This window comes from Larus michahellis, chromosome 2 (genome assembly GCF_964199755.1).
Source record: "Larus michahellis chromosome 2, bLarMic1.1, whole genome shotgun sequence".
NCBI lineage: Eukaryota > Metazoa > Chordata > Aves > Charadriiformes > Laridae > Larus > Larus michahellis.
The window spans coordinates 144786471-144805038 of NC_133897.1; the positions used below are offsets into that span (position 1 = coordinate 144786471).

At 41.1% G+C, this 18568-nt stretch overlaps 1 protein-coding gene across 3 annotated transcripts in view; it reads left to right on the forward strand.

Moving 5' to 3' along the window:
* The window catches only part of CPQ (carboxypeptidase Q), a 162507-nt gene that overhangs the window by 127995 nt on the left and 15944 nt on the right, over window positions 1-18568 (forward strand). For all 3 annotated transcript variants that reach the window (XM_074577490.1, XM_074577488.1, XM_074577489.1), the window contains one exon: window positions 2-203. In XM_074577490.1, the coding sequence (XP_074433591.1) occupies window positions 2-203 (202 nt within the window). The remainder of the gene's footprint in view (window position 1; window positions 204-18568) is intronic.

Genomic DNA, 18568 nt, shown 5'->3' on the forward strand with positions numbered 1-18568 from the left:
GGAAAATATTTCCAACTTTGATATCGTCATGGAGTCTGATGAGGGCACCTTCAAGCCATCTGGACTGGGGTTTACTGGCAATGCTAAAGCTCGGGACATCGTGAAAGAGATCATGGCTCTGCTGCAGCCCATCAATGTTACGGATGTTTATGACAACGCAGATGGAACGGACATCGATTACTGGATGAGAGACGGCGTTCCCGGTGAGCGTGCTTTACAGCTGACACCGCTGCTCCCGTGCAGTGGCACGTCGGATGGGTGGTTTGGTGTTTTGAAAATAGTAAGAAATGCTTTCTCTGGAGGAGTAAAATTTACCGTAGGTAAAATGCGGAAATGTTAAAAGGTGACCAACAGAAATAGGACATAAAGTGCATTTGAGCTGCAGTTTAATAATGGTATAGATTATACGTAGCATAACATGTCTAAAATCTTCTTTTCGGCTTTAAGGATTTATAATAATTAATCCCAGACTGGTGGTTTATAAATAGTAAACTAAGGCAGAGGGGAATTCTCCAATGCAGAACAAATAATTTTATTATTATTATTATTTCGACTTTGAAATACAGGGCTGTTTTTCCCTGCTTTATATGCTGAAGAAACAATGTTTTTGAGAAGTGACATTTAAAATGTTAAGGAGCATTAAGGTGTGTGAAAGGGGTAAAATTCTGCAAAGTTTCAACTGGTTTCCGGGTTTGTTTGGAGTTTTGTATCTGGCTCCCTGTGCAGGAGACCCCACACCAGCACGGGGGCTTGCAGGGCGCAAGAGCCCCAGTTAGAGGCCAGCCTGGGTGAAGCCTTAGGGAATTTCCATGGTAGTTTCCACACTTGAATAATAGTAGAAAGAAAAAAGTTTCATGACACTGATATTTAAAAAATTATGATCGGTTTTAAAATTTTAAGGTGCTTTTTCTCCGGTGTTTTATGACTGAAGGAGGTTGGCGCATTTCTCATGCTAGTTTAACTAGTAACCACTATATGCTTAGAATCACTTAATATTTGATTAACTGCCGTGTTTTTCACCAGGTCTTATGGAAGACACAGTGGGTCATGGAACATATGCTTCTTATTTATGGTCAGAACTCTTTGCTTCTCACTCACCTAGGGTGTACAAAGATACCATAAAGTTGACTGCTTCAAAAACTGTATGGCTATCTATTTTTCAACGCAAAATATCTATGCTGGGCAAGAGGTATGGATGAAGGGATGTTGTTTAACAGCTAGGGATTCATCTTCAGCTGGTGTGCTGCTTTCCAGGTACAGTGCGAGCTGTTTGGTGCAATGTCATACAGCCGTGTGGGTTCCTAGGCTCTGTAAGCTTCTGTAAGATGCCTCTGCGCCATGTGTGAGCGTTAGGAGGATGTGCTGAGTTGAGCTGAGAGACTGAGCACTGCTGAGAGGCTGTAGCTGTGCATCGTCCTCCACAGCCTGTAAGTGCCCATGCACAAAGGCACCTGGTCCAGAATTTCAGACCGACATGTCTGTGCTGTAGTTGGAATATGAGAACTCACCGTACAGCCCGTGTTTAGAAAATGCAGGTGTATCGGAATGATTTCCTAGGGAAGGTTTTGGGGACAGAACGTGGAGGACATTACAGTCAGTCATGGAGGACTTCTGTTGTGCTTCCTGAGAGCGACAGATTATGGAAGGAGAGAGAAGAATTTAGCATTCAAATGCCTTGTTTTCAGTTGTTAATGTGAGTGGTGCTTGTGATAACAGTGCGTGTTGAGCTCTTGTACCCAGCTTTTCATAAACTGAGTTGCACCTGGAGCATAAAGAGCTACAGTTTGCCATGGTCCTCTGATTAGTCACCTAGGCTAAATGAGTAAAGTACACTCAGCAGGAGGAGGACAGAAATGGGAGCCGTCTCCCATGGTCACCCATACTCCTCAGAAAGCATAAACTATGAAAAATATCGCAAACTATAAGTTCAACCTTGGGAAAATATAAATACACCAGAAACAACACCTGAGTTTTTAAATAAATCTGATTTGCTTTCTATTAAAATTTGGTGCATTAATTGATGGTGGATTTTTTTGCTGTCTGAAACTTTGATTCATTTAACTTCCCATTAAGCAAATAACAAAGTGTTCTTGCAGCATAAAGGAACAGTGATTCTTTTTTTCCCCATCAAGCCCCAGTGGGAAGGAATTAGCTCCACTAAAAGAATTTTGGTTGCTTTAGATTGTATTTCATACTGTACCAGGGAGAAGTCTAAGACATCTTGTAATCTTCACGCCTTGTCTGCAGTATTCTTACTGCTCGAGTGAGCCCTTATGGTATATAATAACATTGGAACAAATTGAACACACTGTAGCAGCTTTTATAATTTTGTCCAATTTAAACAAGCAGTCAAGTGTTGACACTTCATCAATTTCATTTAAATATTTTCTTGAAAATACACTTGGTGGCTTTGTTTCTGCACCAGTGAGAGAAAACGTGGTGTGCTTCTTGAACACTCAGAAAGGTTTCTGACATCGTTTCTCTAGAATTTTTCTCCTTTTCAGTGGTAAATAGATTCTGGAATTCACCTTTTTAGATGCTATTAAAATTCTGCTCCTCCTGCTCCTTTTGGTCTGAAAGATCCGCCGAGGGCAACAGTATGCGTGTTTTTCAGAGCTGTTCGTAGCCGCTCCTGAGACAGGCAAAGTGACTCTGGCTCCTTCCTCTCTTGCTATTTCCAGCATATTTATTTTTAATGGGCATGCAATGACATGTTATTTGTAATGTTACTTAAGCGTATTTACAAGAAAAGACTATTCTGGGAGTTCGGAGTGCTTTGCAAACCATAGACTGAAGCTTAACTAATACCTCTGGAAGCACAAGCAAGGTGACCTGCACCAAACACAGCAGTTTAATGCTTTGTAACTGTGGAGTATTAAAAATATTTCCGTTGGTGGCCTTTACGTTGGATTATTTTGAGAACAGTTCAGCCCAGCAATGAGGAATGTCTGTGGCTGTGTTTTTCTAGTGATAGCCAGTTTTAAGCTACTGAAAATATTTGTGTAACATTTCTTTTGCTTTTTCATGAAGCGTAAATCAGATGAAATGGGCGCTTTGTGGTGTCGTATTTTACACTGTGGTTTTGCAGTTTGAGGTTACCATTGGTCCTAAGACTGCTCCTTTATTAATTATGTAATTATTTTCCTCAGCTTTCTTTTTAAGGGTCCGATTGCGTATTTGTTTTTAGTTAGGGATACATCTAAACAGTGGCACATAAAGCTGTTCCTTTGCAGTACTGAGTCCTAGTCAAGTTTGGCCAGAATTTGCAAATATGGGTGGGGAGGCGGGTTGGTTGTGTTTATTTGTTTGGTTTCTTTGCGTGCTTTTTCACAACAGGCTTCTTCAGTGTTTGAAAGGGTTAAAAAACCATTAAGCAAGCCCTGCTAGACCAGCGCTCAGGTATTTTTGTTGAAAAAGCAAGGTATCTGGTGATCACAAGGATGCTTCGAACATGATTTAGACCAGTTCCTAAGGTAATAGCACCGGGGCTGAGTCAGTCTTCCCTGCAAACCTTTGGAAACTGAGAAGGGGGAACGAAGTGATTATATTTGTATTGCAGTATCCAGTGAACATTAGTTCAGCTTTAGGTGTTAGGGGAGAGGAAAATGGGTGCTCTCCTATTTTCGCGAAGGGCAGGCTGTTGTGACACTGTATTTCCAGGAGAGCTGGTACAAGGACACTCCTTTCTGCCGGGCTCATCAGGGAGGTTGTCTGTTGCTGCAGCGTTTATGATGGGAACACTTGTCTGTTCGGAACTGAGCTGTATTTGAGATCGAGCTGACCCAGGACATCAAACAACTCCCAGAAGGCATGTGGCAACTCCTCTATTTAAAATTCAACCTGTGACCTAAAGGTGAAACTCCTTTTTACAATGTCACCCTGAACCTTGATAGCTGTTCATGTCTCTCTGTCTCCACAGTGACGGTGTCTTGCTGTTTTGTTACATTACACAAGAGGAGGAATTATTCTTCCAGAAACTAATAAACCAGTAGTTCATCTAACTTTAATGTTTCTTCAGAAATCAAAAATTCATTGCTAACCCAATCTATTAGTCATTTTCTTGGAGGTGGCAAACAAATACTATCATATATCATTTCTCTCGTTTTTATATTTTCATAGTGCTTCTTTATTACCTTCATCTAAAATAAGATGTGTTGTGGCCCTTAGACACTGGACTTTGACATGCATGGTTTCCTTTCTTATAACATAAGAGGTCAAATCCTTCCATTCCACCCCTGTTCCGGAGCATGCTGCCCACCTGTCCCCCTGTCCCCATCATCCCTTGTAGCACCAAACTCCAGCTCCAGCCCGCCGGCATGCTTGAGCCAAGCCTGCTCTTCTGCTCGGTGTCAGCCAGGGATGTTTGAGAAAGGGGTGTAATGGGAAAACTCCCTGACTTCAGATTGCCAGCAGGCATGAAGAATTGGGTAAACTCTCTATTTCCCAAATTCTAAGTAGGTAAACTCCTTTCACTCTTGGCTGCATTACTGTTTGGAAGTGATACTGCACTGTGATGCATAAACCACTGCCCCTCAGCGTACCTACTTCATCTTCTCTGCAGACTTGGACAGACTCTTTGGATGCAGCTTCTCAGCTTCTTTTTATTGCTGAAAGAAGAAAAACTGTAGGGAATAAAAGGAAAAATCAGATTCACGTAGTCTAGGACTTCATAGGCCAATGCTGAAAAGCCTTTGGCTTGATTGTGCACAGGTAAGGGGCATTTCACTTGACAGGACCTTCCTACAAGATGAGGGAAAGAGAAAAAGCTTTCCTTGAAAATAGACATTAAACTTCACTTTCTCACTTTAATATGTAGCATTCGTGTGATTCATGATCTGAGATGTTTAGCGTAGGGTATCCCGTGGAGAGCTCTAGTTATTTGACCAAATGACTAACACAAGTGAAATGTCTCCTGCTTGCTCATGCAGCAAAAAGCTGGACAAAACTCCTAAACACTACTCAAAAAACTAGCTTTATGTGTAGTGTTACAAGTACAGAGGTAATTTTAGCTACTTCACAGTTGCTACGTTTTCTGTACCTGCTGAGTTCCCGCTGCTCTGGACATGTGTTGAAGCACACCACCAACACCAGCCACTATGGGCCTGGTTTATTTGTGCCTGGAAGTGAGGGGTAAGGGGCTTATGTTCTACACCTATGTCTTGCCTGACTCTTGATCTCAATAAATCTGAGATATATCAGCACTATTGTGTGATAATTAGCAATACTGTATTGCTTTTTCCAGGTCATTTGTTTCCTTTTAAATATCTTATTTTATCATTCCAAAAGGAAATATGGTGAATGAGTGTGTTCCACTGCAGAAGTCAAATTTTCTGCAACTTGGGAGGTATTAAATTAAACCAGTATGCTAAAAGAACAATTATAATTGCTTGGCACTTAAAGAACCTACTATAAGTGCTACAGCTATTAGAACCATTTAAAATCTTGATTGCAGAAAGAACTGTGTGTATTAATCTGTAAAATAACTCATCTATGCTCTAATTTATCATTGTTCCATAAAAATGGGCTTTTGAAATTAGAAATTACTCTAGAGTAATTAAATAAATTTAATATGCCGCAACTTTTTATGAAGGTGGATACCTTAAAAGGCTCGTAGTTTAACATAATGTCTCAGTTATATTAGCCTTTCATATGACCTTCTCTGATTTTAATAAAGTTAATAAAGTCTTTGAGACTAATCATTTAATGAAAGGACTAGTCTGTAAATTACGGTAGGTTTTCTTATTAGTTGTGCTATGTGACTTCCAGACAAGCTTGATCGTACTTTACGTACAATTCTTTTCACTGCTTGGACTAGAGTCTTGTTTTGGCATATTGGAGTATGGGACTACATCTAATAATTAACAGGAAGCATCAGAATGGCACGTTTGTTTGTTTCATGTAGACTAGACACAGACCATGCAAATACTCAGCTGGGATAGCGCTGTTGGAGAGAGGGATGGAGTTGGGTGATTAGGCACAATGCTTGAATACAAATTTTACTGGTAGTTGTAAGAGGGCTTCTGTAATATATTTCTCATTAGAGCAGGTACATTTCTAATGCAAGGGCACAGGGTGGTCCTGGCAAGTCAAAAATAACGTGTCGTCTTCGGGGCAAAATAATTCATGATGATAGAAAATACTTGAAAACTGCTCATTCACGCTTATTTTGACAAAAGCGAAGACTACTGCTGAATGAACTTGCTGAAATCTACCTTAGCTACGAACCCCCACTGTTCAGTAATATGTTTTAAGAGTAATTTATTAGAGACTCATAAAAATACTAAGAAGATAAAGGTTGACACAATCAAGGGTGATTAGTAGCAGGTAGTACTGAGTGGTTTTACTTCACTCGATATTAGTGACATTTGAGTGAGAGCAAGATCACAAAAGAACTGCAGGAAGACTCAAGAGTCTAGAAATCACACCTTACAGTGAGAAATGGGAGATGTTAAATCTCTCTCCATTTATGCAAAACTATGGTAAATGATGACTCAACCACAGCATACATATTAGGCTGGGAAGCGATTTTTCTAATTACAGCACCTTTTCCCCTTATTTTAAAAAATAGTCCATTAGCAATTCAGTCTATCTGAGTCTAAACAAATTCAAAGTGGAAGCAAGCAGACGCCTTCCAATAAGGTCAGTGAGCTACAGAAGCACCGCGCAGACTTGGTGAATTCTCCATCATTTTGAAAGTGTAAAAGAAGACTTGGGTGTCCTTCAAAAAGTAAAGGGTAATTCAAGCAGGAGGAATGGGCTTGATGCAGTAGCTGTGGTAGCTAGTAGTAGAGGTGAGGTTCTTTGCCGTGTGTTATTCAGAAGGTGTCATTAGATGGTAATGGGTCTTGCTGGCCTTAAAAAATCTGTGAATCTGCCGGTAAATCTTATAAGCATTTTCCATAATGAAATGCCTCCTTCCCCATTTAAGCCTTGCCATTTCAAACAGACTAGCTTTCTGAATATTAAAAGCTCTTGTCTTTGATTTGTACAATGTTTAGATAATCTTAATTACAATTTAAAAAATAGAAATATTGTTAATTTTCTGATCCCAGAGAAAATTTGAACTGTGAAACCAGAAATATTTCTGAAACTCTATCATACATTGCTAAACAGCTCAAATTTCTTATTTCTAGTTATTCTCTTTTCTTCAGTATCTGTGATGTAGTTAATTTGACAAAATTTCCTCTCTGGTCACAAGCTAAGAATTACAGCACATTAGTTAAGTAGCTGGTATTACACAGCACTTAAATTTATCTTTCAAAAAACTGAGGCAAAGGATCTTTAAAATAATGTTTTATGAAAATTACAATAAATTTGTTTGAAACACTGACATTCTGATCGGCTTTTAGAATCCTAGAAGTAAAATTGTTCCAGTGCTTTCAGCATTGTACAAATACTAAATAAACTCATTAATCTGGTAATGAAAACTTAAATTAAGGTGTTTCAAATAAAATTGTAAATTCTAATGGTTCTTTTTGGCTAGTGGACTTCTTTCTCTTGAATATATTTTTTCACTCTTCCTTCTGTGAATATCATTAAGGTTGAATTTTTTCCTTACTTTTAGATGCTTACTCTTCAGAAAATTAAATGAGGTGGATTCGTGTAAAAGACCCTGTTATTAAATAGGTTCTTTCTGTAAGCACACAAAATTCCTAAACTTTTCAAAAATTGTCAATAAATTTGCTCCTGCCACTCGCCTTGTGAATAGGAGAATATGCTCTGTCTCAGAAAAGAAACACTGAAAATATCTAACTGAAATTCTCGTTTGGATTTGGGGTGTGGTTGTTTTTATTCTGGCTGTGCCTCTGAGAGGAATATTAATTCGCTATTGTTTGCTGCGTAGGAAAGCTGAATTCTGTTTCTGTGGGTGGGAATATTCCTTTCATATGGAAGCATTTGCCATTTGTTGATCCTAAAAAAACGAGTGTCCTACATTAACACACAGACCTCAGTGTTAACATGTTAAATATGCAGTTTCGAACTACAAGTTAGTTAAGCCGTATTCCTAGAACTGTCCCTGACTTCACTGAAGCTCATGCAAATAATGAAGAAGTAGGAAAAAAAGAAAAGGGTTTAATTTGTGTTCTGTAAGGAAGTTGGAGGTGGAAAGTGTTTGCCAATAGAAAAGTGTGAAAGTTAAAAGTGATTCTTTCCACCTTTTTTTTTTTTTTTTCACCTTTTTGGAATTTGACTGTCTGAAAAATAAGACACATTCATAGTGTGGAAGTGTTGGGAGATTTCTCACCAAATGTGCAATGATCCAGAATGGCTGTTAGGAACAACAGCAGAAATATCTGTAGGTTCATGGATTTAATTCCTGGAAAACAAACTGTAATGGCTACAGTATTAAAAACTGAATAAAAAATAAACCGTTCAGTAGCATTCCAGGAAGACCACGTGTAAGCTGCTCTTGATGGGAGAGACACAGGTTAAATCGATTAAGATCTGGCTTGCAGCTCTCCAAGTAGTTTCCTACATGAAGTCATTTGATGAGTGTTTCTAATAGGATTCTTCAGGGCTTGGTACATCCTCAACTATTCAGAGTTTCCACTGGTGGTTTGGAATCATGTTTAAAGTTACAAGAAAACAAAGCTGATGTAATTGCTATTGGAATGATAAAGAATGATGAGAACAAGCTGACCATCCATCCAGGGAGAGTATGTTAGCGTGAGTCCGCTCTGTCCACTTTGGTCACACCTTTCTTGTACTGCAGTCCCAAAAGAAGATGCAATATTTAGAAAAAATCACTTCCTTGGACCTGTTGGCTACCCTATTGCTGATGTAGCCCCACACGTTACCTTTATTGCCACAAGGTCTCCTTGATGTCACTTGTCCAGCAGGGCCTGCAGGTCCTGTTCTGCAGAGCTGCTACCCTGCTAGTGCACCTCCGGCCCATACCGTTGCAGTGGGTTGTGTTGTTCCACTACAGGACTTTGGTTTTGTCTTTGCTGAATTTTCTGAGGCCCTAGTCAGGCCATTCCTGGATTTTGAGCCCTCTGAACAGTAGCTCAGCCTTCCTGCACACAAAACCGCTCCTTCCACAAATTTAATGAAGATGCAGTCCATCCCTTTCATCTGAGTCGTTGCTCAAGATGCAAAGGGTACTGGCTTGGTATTGACCCCTGAGGGTCACACCACTCACAACCAGCCACCAGTTAGACCTCAAACTGTTGATGGGCTACCCTTTTAACACAGCAGTCTGGACAGTTTTCAACCCAATTTTATTCCACCCCTCCAGTCCGTAATTTTCCTGGGGACTGAGGTTAGTTTGTCTGGCTTATAGTTCTCTGGATCCTGCTGCCTTTTATTTTACAAGCATAACATTTGCCTTTTTTCAGTCACTGGGGGCTTCTTCTGATTGCCACAACTTTTCCAAGATGATAGAAAGCAACCTCTGGCAGCATTGACAAGCTCCCTCACACAGCCCATCCAACCCCATTAATTTTTATACGCTTCATTTACTTAATCCCTAATTTGATTTTCCTATACCATGGGTAGTACCTGTTCCCCCTTCTCACTAACTCTGCTGCCAGGCAGAACCTGAGAGTTAAAGTTTAAACCTCAGCAATTACTTTCTTACTACTCTTTTGTTACTCATTGTAGCCAATGTAGCGAATAGTACAGCACTTCCACAGCATTTTTTTCCTAAGCAGTCTAAAAGTTTTACATGGAAAGGGGGCTATAAAAACATCTTGACTGGCCATGCAGGGCACATTGGAGGTTTGAACCAAGTATGTTTTTGATCCAGGATCAGGAAGCTTTTTAGTGACAGACCTTTAGATGGTACTCAGAAAACTCGTCCCTTCCTTAAGCAGCAAACACATCAGGCTTGCATTTGCAGGTGACATTTTAGGTGTAAATGTCTGAGGCTTCTGAAGAATGCTTTTGATAGTAGACCTAGCTGAACAAATACAAAGCTCAGAAATCATTTATAGAGACATCTTCCTCAAGTTCAAAATTATTTCAGTGGCAATCTCTCCAGGACATGGTGAGCATTTATAAACTTCAGAATGGGAACCCTTCTAACTGTCTGTCTTCAAAACTGATTTTACACATTTGATCTACAGTGCTACTGAATTTCTGAAGAGCAGAATTTATTGAGCGCCAATTTTTCTTTTCACAGATATCTCTCTTTCCAGTGGCATTATATGTGTTTTCGTGCAATAATTCCAGTCAATTCCACCATGGAACAGACCACAGAAAAACTGAATATACATTTGTATTTTGTAGTGGCAAATCCTCAAGAAAGGACCATGGGCTACGTAGGAAGGCAAGAGAGAAGGTATGGGATTACTGTTCCGGCTCTGGCATCAGCTGCTGATATCACCAAACAATTTATGCTTCCCCAGTTTCTCTAATGCTAGCAGCTACCTGAGGGGTGCTGAGGAGCTGCTTTTTGTCTGTAAGGTTCAATAAAGAGGAAGAGGTCTTTAATACCTTCCTAATTAAGCTGGTCCATCTTCTGCTGGAGTCATCGGACCTTGCATTTATTTAGCACAAGAGCAGCTTTACCTGATCAAATGTTGTGAATGCGTGTAAAGAAAATAGCAGTGTACGTGGAAAGAGCTTCCTACAAATGTATTTTAGGGACATGTAAACGAAGCTGTTTGCAAGGACAAAGCACGCACCTCAACATGAGCAGCAGTTTATTCAAGTTCTCCATCCAAAGTGCCAGAAAACCTAATTAAGAGTTATTATCTATCAGGGCCGGTCTGTCCTCAGCTCTCGGTTGTTTGCAGTGCCCGTGACAGCGCTGTCTCAATCACCATGTAGGGCTTGGAAATCCACCAAAGAAAATGGGCACTTTTCCTGTTGCTCAGATTTTGAAACAGTTCAGTTCTATTAACTGTATTAAACCCAAGCAGTGACCTTCTGGGACAGCAGAATTTTTGTAGTTGTTGCTGCTGTTTTTAAAGAAAGCGAAAGTAAAGAAGTAGCTGAAAGCAGGGATTTTCAGTCTGAAAGCAGATCTCCAGACTCCTGAGGGATTGTGGATTACTCCTAAAAATGTACAACTTCATCTGCTCCTAAGAAGAGAGCAAGTTTGTTGTCAGTGGGCTTAATCATCCATCTGTTGCCGGTTGGGATCATCCGTGTGTTAGAAAATGTTTATGGATTTTAAAATTGGAAGCAGTTGAAAACCAATAATGTGGCATTCTGGAGGGGAAAGAAGTTGAACAGCTTGGTTTCTCAAAGAGTAGATTCTCCATCCCTACGACCAGAGACATGAGGGTTTACAGTACTGGTGTTTCACAGCTATCCCAAATTCCCGTGGGAAGATGTAACATACAAACACCTCACTGGCTGGAAGCTACTGGAAGCAACTTACAAAAGTACATTAGAGATACAGGACAGAAAAACTAAAATTACCTGAGGACAGAGGTTATTGTGAAGAATCTTAAAATAAAGTGGTTTTACCTAAAGGAGGGATGTCTGGATTGCCTGCCTGCTTCCCCCCCTCCCCAAACCCATAGCAACAGCAACCAAAGGAGACTGGAAGGTGCTGGGAGCAGGCTGAGAAATGTCAGTGCTCGGTTGCCCATCTCTGAGCAGATGCGAAGGAGCAAAAACTAAACTCAGCACTGGTGAAGTCACAGAACTGATTTTCAAAAATTTTTATGCCTTGTACTCCTAAACGGGAAACTTGTAGAGGTAGGACTTTTAGCAGTATTTTCCACACGCACATGCATTGCAGTTCATGTGTAATATTTAGGAGCAGGACATGTTTCTGATGTAAAGTTCTTATTTCTGAGCTGTTCATAAAATGCAACGAGGTTTCTCCAAAAATTTGATGTCTAGTTTAATGCTGCATGCAAGGACCACTCGGAACAGGGATCCTGAATTTCCCTCTGCCTTGAAGGCCAAACCTGGCTGTAGTCGTGGGTCAAGTCAAGCGCCAGAGAAAGATTTGTAGCCTTTAAGGAGCTATTTCAGAAATGCGTACAAACAGATGAGATTTCAAAGACTCACAGAGCTGGCACGAAGGTCTCTAGAGAGCCTCTAAACATCCTCCGTTCCAACATGGTCTCACCAATGCCTGGGTCATTTCTTTCACGTTTGTTTATTCTGTTCTTCAAGACTTGCTATAATGGAAACATCATAGACCAACAAGTCTGTCCCAGTGCTATTCTTAGTGCTTAGGGAGGTTTTTCTAGTATCTAACCTAAGTCTTTCCTACTGCAAATTAAGTGCATTAGCTCTCTTTTCTTTGCATTATGAACCCAGAGACATGGTAATTTCTTTCCTCTTGCAGCAGTTGAAGTTCAAGTTGATTTTTTCCTTTCTTGCAGTAGTTTATCCTTGTCCCTACTGATCAACATCCTGGGGTTTTTTAAGTGTCTCCAGTTTGAGAAGATAGCTTCACAAATTCTCATCTTGCCCTCAGTGTCCCTGCTGTACGTCCCTGGTTGGTGTCGCCTCTTAGGAAGACTCTGCTCCATCGTTGTGGTCTATAATGAAAATATCGAATAGCCTCAGACCTTTGTGGTGCCCCACTCCTTCCCTTTTTTACTCCCTAAGTACACTGTCCATCCAATTTGGACCAACCCTATAATATACATAATTTTCTTTGTCTCTTCTGGTGTCCTCAGTGAATAACATAACTTTGAGCTTTTGTACCTGTTTTATGGGATCAGAAAGTTAGTCCAAAGTGAGCCATCATGTATACTGAGGTGATGGATCATACTATATTCTGGTAGCGTCTGGAGATCACAGTGCTTTTGTGACTGGCATGAAAAGCATTGATCCCAGGTGTATGTTTCGGGGTTTCTTCGTAGTTAGAATGCATTGCAGAAGTAGTTTCTGTGGGTGGATTAGCTCTTTAAGCCTTTAAGGAAGGAAAGATATTGAGAAATGTTGACTTGCATAAACGAGAACTATTTTGATGAAATTGTAATAGAAAATAAAACAATGGTGAATTCCACTAAGCACAAACAGTTAAAATTTAAAACAATTAGAGAAACTATTCCTTAAGGTTTTTATTTCACATATGTATTAAGTCAAGAAAATGTGCATGATTGGAATATTCTGTTTTACTGTTTTATTCCACTTTGTGAGAATAGTTTAGGGTGTCTTTCATTTTCATTTGAGTTTGGAAAAGAGAAAAGCAGAATTGTGTCATTTGCTGCAAAATGAAAAGCCTGGCTTTTCCCAACTCTGCTTTTCATTGTCTGCCTATCTTAAGGATTCCATGAAACTGCAGTTCTTTGCATCATGTATTACTACAACAAGATAATATGGGTTACAAATTATTAGTTTGATCAAAGCAAAACAGTCCTTATACTGTACAAGCTACTCCCTGGAAATGAATGCAGACACAAACCAGGTTAGTTCCAGGTTTTATCAAATTGTCCAGTCATATCTTTAGGTGGAATTCACCACCAAAACTATCATCATCTCTGGAAAAAAAATGAAAAGTACATGAGAGATGTATGTGAATGGCAGAGAAAAGGTGAATAGTTATCCTCTATAATATATTATAGATAGTGCCCTATTACATTATAGAGAATAACAATCCACTTTTTATAATACACCTGAAGGATCAGGGCATCAACACTAACCAGAGAACAGACTTGCGGCAAAAGGACATGCTTCTGGACAATGGATAACTAATGAAGGGAGGAAATCGGCACCACAAGATGTTTTGGAGGCCAGGATCAAACACAGAATCATAGAATCATAGAATGGTTTGGGTTGGAAGGGACCTTAAAGACCATCGAGTTCCAACCCCCTGCCATGGGCAGGGACACCTCCCACTAGACCAGGCTGCTCAAAGCCCCATCCAGCCTGGCCTTGAACACTTCCAGGGATGGGGCATCCACAGCTTCTCTGGGCAAAAATATAAATTTAAAAAGGATGGACTACTGCATGGGAGAAAGGTCCAGCAAAGGCTGTGCAACACAGTGATAGGAATGCGAGTTCCTGTTCAGGAAGTCCATAAACTGTTGACGACTGAACACATGTACTGAAGGAAGAGACTCTGTTTCTCCTATTCTTTCTCACAACATTGTCTGCTATCAGAGACTGGCTAGAAGACTGGCCGAACTTTTGTTTTTTTTCCCAGTTCAGCTATTTATATGTTCTGAGTAGCACTAGTCTGCGTATAGTCTAAATAGCCCTAAATAATCCGGGTAGGCAGGCTCACAGCACTCTTTACAGTCAGTGGCCCTTTAGATGCAGGAATGTTCTGCGTGTTATTTAAAGTGTTAGGTGTAAGTTATAATGCAGTGTTTCCTTTGAGCCTTTGTTTCTGTATAATATAAATCCGAGGCCCTCGTCCTGCCGCTGGGTGCCTGCAGCTTCCCACTGCGGCGCTTGGCCTGAGCTGAAAGGCAGCATAAGGCAGATGGGAGGGGAAAGGGGAGAGGGAAGATGAAGGGGCTGGGGTAGTGCTGTGAGTCTCAGGCTTTCAGCTTTCCAGGCTAGCTACTCTCAAATGAAAGCATCTTTTAGTTGGTTTCTAGGTTTAGGCCAGAGACAAGCAGGAAGTAGTAATGATACCAGTGATCATTATTGGCTCCTTATGTATTGTTTATGTTCTGTGCCTTAAAAGTGCTAACCAAATCTGCAAGCAGATAAAACATTTCAGCAGCCCTTCACTTCCAAATTACAGAGACTCTGAAATAAGCTGAATGGGTTTCGACTGGAGGGCTACAAAGATGATCAGGGGAATGGAGCACTTCTCTTACGAGGAAAGGCCGAGAGACCTGGGTCTGTTTAACCTGGAGAGAGAAGACTGAAGATGGGATCTCATCAATGCTTATCAATATCTAAAGGGTGGGTGTCAAGACGATGGGGCCAGACACTTTTCAGTGGTGCCCGGCGACAGGACAAGGGGTAACGGGCACAAACTGGAACACAGGAAATTCCATCTCAACGGGAGGAAAAACTTCTTTACTTTGAGGGTGGCAGAGCACTGGCACAGGCTGCCCAGAGAGGTGGTGGAGTCTCCGTCTCTGGAGATGTTCAAAACCCACCTGGACGCGTTCCTGTCCAGCCTGCTCCAGGTGACCCTGCTCTGGCAGGGGGGTTGGACTAGATGATCTCCAGAGGTCCCTTCCAACCCCAACCATTCTGTGATTCTGTGAAATTAAAAGAAAAAAGATTATTAGTGTCTTTTCATTTGTATTTCAGAGCAGAATTAGGGCCCTGTGTACCTGTAGCACATACAGATATCACCTGAAGAAGTCTTTAGAAAAATACTGCTGAAGGCTGGGCAGTTGTTGGTTTTGTAGCCCTTGGGCTTTCAGTGGTGCGCGTCACGACTGGCCTGGGGCCTTGCACGAACAGCAGCCCCTGGAGAAGCAGGCAGCGCTCTTGTGGGCTGCGGTATGTGCCTACACAGTCTGTACCGGTTTCAAGCAAACCATAGCGCGGTCTCGTTTTGTTGTCTCTGTGGACAGCCTGCGTGCAGAATGCTGCAGAAATAGATGGTCACTAACGGCTGAAATCCCTAGTATTGGCAAAGCCGAGGTTCATTCTTGGGCTGTTCTTTTTTCCCCCATGCTGGGGAGGTTCACGGAAGTGTCAGGGCCAGCCTTGAAAATGGTTATTAGCTCTCCAGCCACCATTGCTCTGGAGCCCGTAGCTGGCAGCGGTGTGAAGGAGACGGGCCCTGGCAGGGCAGCGCTCGCCCTCTCGCTGCGCCGGAGCGCGAGAAGCACAGGCCGAACGCGTCAGGGCTGCGACGCTCCGCTGCCCCGGCTTCTTTTCTTGGCCCACGCAGTTTTAGCCCTTCTAACTTCCAGCTAAGAAGCAGATTTCATGGCGCAGCTAAAACTAATCGACAAATTTTTGGGCATCTTAATCTTGAAAACGTCCCAAATTATACGCGTCTTTAATTTTAAATCCCTAAGATGTGCTAAATGGGAAGCATTGAGGAAAGTTAATTAGTGTGCCTGCCTCTTCCTAATTACTAATGAGTACTTTTCTTGTCCACCAAAACCTGCTGGCTGGATTTTAGGGCAGATGTTAATGTGCAGTTACAATTAAAAGCACATGCACTGGATGCTGCTGAAGTCTCCAAGTGCTCTGCATTTATTTCTTTTATTTCAGGACACCTGGGAGGAAGAAGGGATCATCACACAGTTAAAAATGACATTTGCTTTCTTTCTTCTTTTCCATGCAGCTCCTCTCTTTCAGTCAGATGAGTAGCTGCCAGGAAATCTGTTAATGGTAAAACGATTTTGAGACATGGTGCAGTGTTTTTGAGAACATTATCTTGGTGTCTGTAAAAACTTCTTCACTCAGTATACTCAACCTAGTAACAATTTCATTTCACTCTCCCTTGGCCCAAGTAATGACTTCAAGTTCCTAATTAGAGAGCCAGTGGGAAGGGACTGTGCGTGGTCCTGGGGGCCTGAGCTAAGAGAGCACTCAGAAACACTCCTGTAATAATTTAACAGGCGTGAGAGCTGCTGAGCCAGCTCTCCTGCCTCCGTGGAAACAGGCAGGATCGCTGCTTCGTCCGTGTCGTGCCTTCGCCTCCCCGAGCTGTGCAAATCGTGGCTGAGGCCCCCCTCTCAGCCCTCCTTACGGCTTACCTGGGCAAAAACATCTGCCTCCCTGTTTTAGGTGTAGAGCATCCTTTCTGTGGCAAAAAAAAAGGACAGTATTAAATACATATCCCTGTCATGGATAGCATTATTCCATGCCTTTTACTGCTTTTCTCCGGTCGTTCTCTTTTCCTTTTTCATTTGCAGTGCATTTTAAATTCATTGAGACAGGAAAAAGTGTGATTGCTCTTTCATTGTTTCAAGAGGAGGGTATTTGACTGCTCCATTCGGTAAAATAGATGGCTGTAAAGGCACTGCGGGTGCCTCTTCTAATTCCAGATAAGCCTTAGGCTCTCGATACGCAGCACAAGACAGAATCTAATTATTGAAGTAATTATTATTGCCTTCTCTGCTGCACTGTGTTTTTCCAAGCCCAGAGCCACCTTTGGGGTCACAGCTGTGGACCCTGCTGGCAGCGGTGGGGACGTGATGGCAGTCTGTCAGCCTGGGAACGGTTTGACTGTACTTACCTGGAATGAGTTACTTATTTAAAATCTCACTTGTCTATTTTTTGACCCTGAAAAGAATATGTGACAATGGAAAGTTTTCCCTTCTTCACTCAATGCATTCTGATTTCAATGGCTGCATTTCTGAAAAGGTGGTGCTTTTTTTTTCGACCTCTTCTGCGGAACCTGATACCAGCTAAGTCTGAGGTTGGGCTACCCAGGACTAATAAGAGCTGCTGGTTTTTCTTCTATGTCAGTCCTTGTAGGAGTGGAAAACAGAAACTATTCAACCAATGATCGTGCAAGACCATTTTGCAACAATGGATTTTAAAAAGAGAAAAACCAGCCTCTTTTTCTTTACTATCAAATGCCTTTCAGTTTTAAAGTGAAGATGTAACAGTAAAATGAGGATGTAAAAGTAAAATAAATATTGGCCAGAGTGTAAAAATTTTTCACTCAGATGCTATTTTTAGGTAAGACCTTTAATTCCAGTTTGACTGAAAAGTCATTGCAGTCCTTTTCATTTTGCAGCATGCCATTCTATTTAGCAAGTGTACATTTGGCTCCTGGAAGTTTTTAAATTACATATGGGTTGTTGTATGTTTATGTATATGTATGTGCATGTCTTTGCTGTGTAAAAAAATTCTGCAATTTATGTATTTGAAAGGAACCAATTGTCATATCTAATCTTTTCCAATGAAACCCGAGTATTTTGAACTTTTTGATCGACTGGAAGGTTCCTCTATATTCTCAGACTTTTCTTAATAGAATAAGAAATATTTTAATTGATTAAGAAGTGCGTATTAGTACAGCAATCAAAAGAAAGGCAGGTTGGTGAGGACAGAGGTCTAAATCCATCTAATCTGGGTTTAATGCCCCAAGTGCTGGTCAGATTGGATTCTGGTTATGAAAACTTGCATTTGGGGAGCCTCCTATGAAAGGCAAGTGTAGCAATGCGGAGATTAACATTTTTTGAAGGAAAGCATTAAAATTCTAGCTTCTCTCTATTAAAATCAGTATAATCATTCAGCAATAATCTTGCATCACTTATTCTAGGTGATTAACTGCTGTCATCACTCGGTCTTTTTCCCCTTTGACTAGGCTGTAGGCGGTGTTTGCATGTAACACCATAAGCAGCTTTACAATAGCGTGTTTGTGCGTGATTTCTTTGACTACATCCAAATCGAAATGGCTTTGATTTATCCAGCTGTAAACACTGGTCTAAGTTTTATCACGGTTACAATATATCAGAGGGATGGTAGGAGTGTTTAAACTAACAGAGGTTTGTTTATTCTATGCTGTGTAGAGTCTGGTCACTGTTATCAAATTATCTACGTTGTATGTAAAGCACAATGTCATTTGGAGCTGCTCATGAAATTTTTGTAAAAGCTGCACTGAGCAATACAAGCATATCATTTAAAATGGGACCTTGGACACTTTTATTCCCATATGGTGAAAAAGATGCATTGATTCTTGAATGATGCAATGATGTGATTGTGATGGAGATAGTCAGGTGGCATCTGGAAGAGGATTTTCAAAGCTAGGCTTGCAGCTTGGCGTTTGGGGCAG